The 5,727-nt window shown below is 44.5% G+C and overlaps 1 protein-coding gene across 1 annotated transcript; it reads right to left on the reverse strand.

Annotated features, from left to right (window-relative positions):
• Positions 1-922: 922 nt before the first annotated feature.
• LOC108799352 (trace amine-associated receptor 4-like) lies at positions 923-3,139 on the reverse strand. The gene is made up of 2 exons (XM_018571211.1): positions 3,011-3,139; positions 923-1,942 (listed from the first exon to the last, which is right to left on the reverse strand). Exons 1-2 carry the CDS (start codon positions 3,137-3,139, stop codon positions 923-925), a joined length of 1,149 nt encoding a protein of 382 aa, XP_018426713.1.
• Positions 3,140-5,727: the final 2,588 nt, after the last annotated feature.

Raw genomic sequence — 5,727 nt, forward strand, 5'->3', positions numbered from 1 at the left:
TGTTCACTTCCCCTGCCTTCTCCAAACTCTTCACCCTTTTGTGAATAACCCTGTTAGAATATTTGTATCTCATCTACTGGCATGCAGTTTTTGGGAGTACTGACACATTTTAGGCTGTGTCGCGAACCAGAGCACCTGCTGGTGGCACTGTGGTGCATGGATCTGAGGCACGCAGTTCCAGTATCCAATAGCGGGTGTCTCTCAGCTGGTAAGGTATTTAGTCCTTCCTTTCTATGCTCACTTTGCCTGTCTACTTTGTTCCTGAGCTGCTAGCTGCTACCCTCTTGACCTGGCTCCTGACCCTGATTTCTGTGTTTTCCTTGATACTGGCTCTATGGTATTTCTGCTATTTGTTACCTGGCTCTGCTTATGCTACTACCTGTCTTTGTATTGCATATATTAGAGAGAATTGATCAAAACTGGAGCAGATTTTCACTGCAACCAATCATCTTCTCTGTCTCATTTTCAAATCTTAACTGAGCAAACTGAAGAGAGATTCTGATTGGCTGCCCTGGGCAACTGCTCCAGATTATGTTTGATGGTTGTTGTCACTTATATTGCTCACAATAAAATGTTCTTTTTTCACTTATACTTGTGGTCCAGTGTCTGTGGTGCTAACACCTGTTTACAGGATATCTGCAAGCTTTAAAAAACAAGAGCCCTTTTTTGCTGTTGCTTACACTGTGATGGTCATCAGACATCCATAGATTAGCATTTCTGCTGAATGTTTTGGCAGCAAGTTTTACCTTAAAATTGTACTGCATATGTAATATGCGACTGTGGCTCATGGTCCCAGGGAGACACGAAAGCAGCCACTATGTACTACAAAGTACTACATTCATCTGGCGATTTTATGGGCTAGATAGCCCCTTAAATAAGAACCACAAGATTATTATGTGAATTAATGATTAATGTGAATGGTTCACAGTTTAGCCAGCACATTGATGGAAGAAGACCCGGTGTGTAATATTTTACCTGAAAGTATGATCCTAAATGATTTTTTAAACCATGGATAAAATAGAGCATAGATAATAGGATCAAGTGCAGAATTAAAATAACCAAGCCATAATACAACATTATAAAAATCAACCGATACTGAGAAATTAAGGTAAGGATCAGCTATAGTTGTAACAAAAAAAGGCATCCAGCACAGTATGAAGACCCCCATCACGAGGCTTAGTGTCCTTGCCGCTTTACTTTCTACTTTTATTGACATTCTATTCTTAGTGTTGTTTTTTTCACTTGTAGAATTAGAATGGTTATTAATCGCCTTGGCTTGTTTTTTTGCAACAGAGAAAACACGTAAGTAAATTCCAATCATGAGGCTACCTGGGAAAAAGAAACAAAAAAATGAGGTGATTATGCTCCATAGTTTGTTAAAAACAAGGGAGCATGAATCACAGCAATCTGGTGGAGGTTCACTCCCTTGCAAACCTTCCATGTTAGCATTGGAAAAAACAAGGCCAAATGAATACACACATGGAATGGTCCAGCTAATCAGTAAACAGACTTCAACTACCGATATTGTTATTTTCCTATAATAATGAAGAGGGTGACATACTGCAAAGTATCGGTCCACAGAAATGAAGAAGAGGTGGAATATGGAGGATGTACACAATGTCATATCAATACAGCTGTGTAGTGTGCAAAACATTTCTCCAAAATACCAGCATGAAGTTACGGATCTCACCGAGCTATACGGCATCACTAATAGTCCAAGGAGGAAGTCCACAACTGCCAAGGATAATATGAGAAAGTTGGTTGGGGTGTGAAGCTGTTTGAAGTGAGTGATTGAAACAATCACTAAAAGATTACCTCCCACTGTAAGTGCTACTGCTCCAAACATGATTATATTCATGGCAAGGTCAATAGGAAGAGGTCTGTTAGATACAGCACAGGAGATGTTCAACTCCTCAAAGCGTACATTTGCATTTTGCTTGGCCTGGAGATCAGACATATTATAATTTCCTTGTTATAGCATCTGGATCAAGTCACTCTAGAAGAAAAAAAAAAATATTAAAGGAATGTGCTTTCCTGGTTGACTTTCCTGGTTGACTTTCAGCTTTCATGCTTTTTATTTGCTTGGGAGATAATATCCTTTAACAGAATTACTGCACCCCAAGCATAGAGGTTAAGTACATAATTTGGCAGTAATGTAAACCTGCATTTATTTCATACATACAGGTAAATAAAAACAGAAACAGATGTTTCCCTTGAAAGAAGACCATTCCTGTAAGATTTATATAGCCCTTTCACGTGGAAATTCGGATCAGGTCTGTTTTTCAGGTTTCAGGCGGATCTGATCAGAAGTCTGATGTTAGTCTATGAGCAGCCTGATATAAACGAACATTCATCTGTTACATCCAATTAACCGACTACAGCCAGGTCCAGAAAACCAAATGGAACAGAGTTCTGTTTTGGCAGACCTGATCATAGTGGATTGGGGGGTACTCTGATGTAAACAGACATGTCCTTTTACATCTGGCTTCCCATAGACCAACATGGGTGCAGTCATTTAATTTTTTTCCTCCATGGAGAAAAACTGGACCGACACGGATGTCACATCGTGGACTTTACGTGGATCCCCTGTTAATCAGAACTGAAGGTGCCCATGTAAAAGGGTCGTGCTGACCCTCTGGCTTCAGTTTGAATCAGTAAACCAGAACAAGTATGTAGATAATGACTTCTGACTTTACTTTGACAATCCTATTCTACAGTCTTGTTCCATGTCACTGACTCAGCATGAATGAAAGCCAGAAGCTTAGCATAAAAGCAAGGAGGAAGTCAGTAAAAAGTTAGCACCCATATTTCTCTTAGTTTACTTTAACTTGACACTTAAAGGGAAATGAGGACTTCCGGTTCCGGCGCCAGATGAACTAGCGGTGTTCACCGCAGCTCCGACCCCGCCACATCCTAAGACCGCAAATCTGCCCCGAATCACCCCGTGAACAGGTCACCTGATCGCCTCTCAGCTGTCTGGACGACATGGACAGGTTCGTGGCGCGCTCACAGCCAGTCCGCCGCTAGCTCTCCTCTCCTTCGGCTCCAACTGACATGCGGCCTGACAGAAGATTCCGACAATGACATAGCCGATGCAACGGCACTGGGTGAGCTGGATGTAACGCCTCCCCCGCCCCATATTGACTATCAGTAGCTGACGGCCGTGGTAGCCGCACATCTGAGGGCAGACATGGGGACCATCATAGCTGATTCCCTGAAACTGCACATGGGACCCCTCACAGCGGCCATAGAAGCCCAGACCACCAGGCTGCAGGCCCTAGAAACCCACATCAGTGATTTAGAAGACCATGCATCTAGGTCTGATAGGTGATTAACTGAGGATCAAAAAGCGATTCAATACTTACAAGACAAGGTGGATGACCTTGAAAACAGGTCCCGCAGAAACAATCTTAGAATCATTGGGATCCCTGAATCGATTAAGCCTATAGATCTGCAGCACTTTTGCTCCTCCATTATTCCCAAAGCCATGGGTATTACCTCTCATTGTGCGGTGGAAAGGGCCCACAGAATGGGTCCCCTCAAAGATGCTGATAGACCCAGGCCAGTCATTGTCCGACACTTGGACTATTCAGACAAACACCGTCTTCTACAAACCTACAGAATGCAGCGCCAGCTGACTGCGGGGGGTCACAAGTTGCTACTTTTTGCTGATTATTCAGCCGAATTGTCTAAATTGCGTCGCTCCTTCCATGAGGTGTGTCAGACCCTCGTACACAGAAGGATCAAATTTGTCCTGGCTTATCCTACGCCTGACAGAGCCGGACGGCAACCAAACACGCTTCACGTCTGCTGCCCAGGCCAAGGCATACGTAGACAGGCATTTATCTGACTCCACAGCTACTCTAACTCCCCTCTTAAGAGTCCACCACGTAAAAAGAAGCCCTGAACAACCAAGGGGCAAATGCTCCTGACGAATCCTCCGTGGGCCAGCGACTCAAGCAGTCACCTTGCCGATACAGCCCATAATAAGTTACTGCTGTTCTGCAGTTATATGTGACATCTAAGTCTCACGTTTATACTGTTTACTCGGTTTTGTTTTTATTTTTTATTTTTCCTCCTCTGCATAGGACTTCCCCCGTAAGTGGCGGGGCGTAGCGACCGGAAGCTACCTGTTCTACTATCACGCTGGATCTCCCAGGGTTGGATCCTATCCCCCTGCCTGATGACCGATTCAACACACACCGTCATCTGGAAAAAAGGAAGTCAATGAAAGGTATATGCACCTACCTTACCTATTTGTTCTGTTTACTTCATAGACTTACCATGCTCCAAGTTAGGAGCATCGCCATATGGATGACCAACTCTCTACATGTTATACTCTCCTCCCTTGGTATCGTGGGATCCGTGACCCAGGGTCGTGCCCGGAGCACTGGGACACCTGTAACGACTCTTTTTCTTTCTTTAACGTTTTTCTACGATTTCAAAGTCATACAGATTTCTTCAAAGCTATGTGAACCTCCTTGAAAGTCACCTCTTGGAACGTCAAAGGGCTCCGGACGCCGCAAAAAAGGAGACAAATCTTACGCCATCTCAAAAAACTAAAAGTGGACGTCACTCTATTGCAAGAAACTCACCTCCACCGTGAAGATATTAGCCGCCTCAAACAGTCCTGGGTGGGAACTGCTATAGGGGCACCATCCAAAGGTCGCTCTGTAGGTATGACAATTCTCCTAAGTAAATCCTTGCCCTATTCTTTACTATCTCAGCAGCACGATCTGACGGAGGGCAGATGGTCACATGTTGTTATCCAAATAGGACAAAATACTTTTGATATCTGGAACGTTTACGGTCCTAATGCAGACAATAAGTTCTTTTATGATCGCCTCCTATCTCGCCAATCACCAGCCGCCCCTGATACTTACGTGCTTGTGGGGGGTGACTTTAATGCGGTTCCAGTCAACCTCTCACAGGACCGGAACCTGTCTGCCATGATCCAAGCCGGAGGCCTTGTGGATGCCTGGCGCTTTCTACACCCATTGGATCGGGACTATTCCCATTTTTCCCATGCCCATGACTCTCTCTCTCGCCTGGACTTGATCCTTATCTCTCCCAACCTGATGTCTAAAATTGCCGCTGTGACTGTGGAAGACATGGTTATATCTGATCACGCTCCGGTGACAATTGAACTCCACCACTTGGGCATGTCCCCCAGGCCGCTGGTGTGGCGCTATCCATCGTACTTGGCCACTGATGACACGTTCCAGGCTCATCTGACATCCTGGTGGAATGACTATGCTTCTGAAAATGCCATACATAGAGAAGACCCTATCCTCTTTTGGGAGAGGGCAAAGGCTGTCCTGAGAGGCAGAATTTTGGCCTATGTCTCCTCCCAGGCAGAGATATGTGGTGGCATGCACGACGGCTAGGACAGCGTACTTAATCATATAGACAGGACCTGTCCCTTCACAACAAATCACTGTGGACACAGGCTAAACAATCTTGTGATCACTGGATTGCCCAGTATGATCTACAAATTCGTTCCCACAAAGATGTAGAATATTTCAAATTTGGCAACAAATCCGTCAAATTATTAGCTAATCTAATCCGGGGACATTTTGTTCCCTCCCACATACTTAAACTCGCTAACGATAGGGGAGTGATCTCCTCAGATCCTTCGGAGGTTTGTGAAATATTTCGCACTTATTACCAATCCCTGTACGCAGCGCACAACGGAAATGCTGCCGCAGGCTCGTCTTTTTTAGAATC

Source organism: Nanorana parkeri, unplaced genomic scaffold, assembly GCF_000935625.1.
Source record: "Nanorana parkeri isolate BGI_ZX_2015 unplaced genomic scaffold, ASM93562v1 scaffold1701, whole genome shotgun sequence".
Lineage (NCBI taxonomy): Eukaryota > Metazoa > Chordata > Amphibia > Anura > Dicroglossidae > Nanorana > Nanorana parkeri.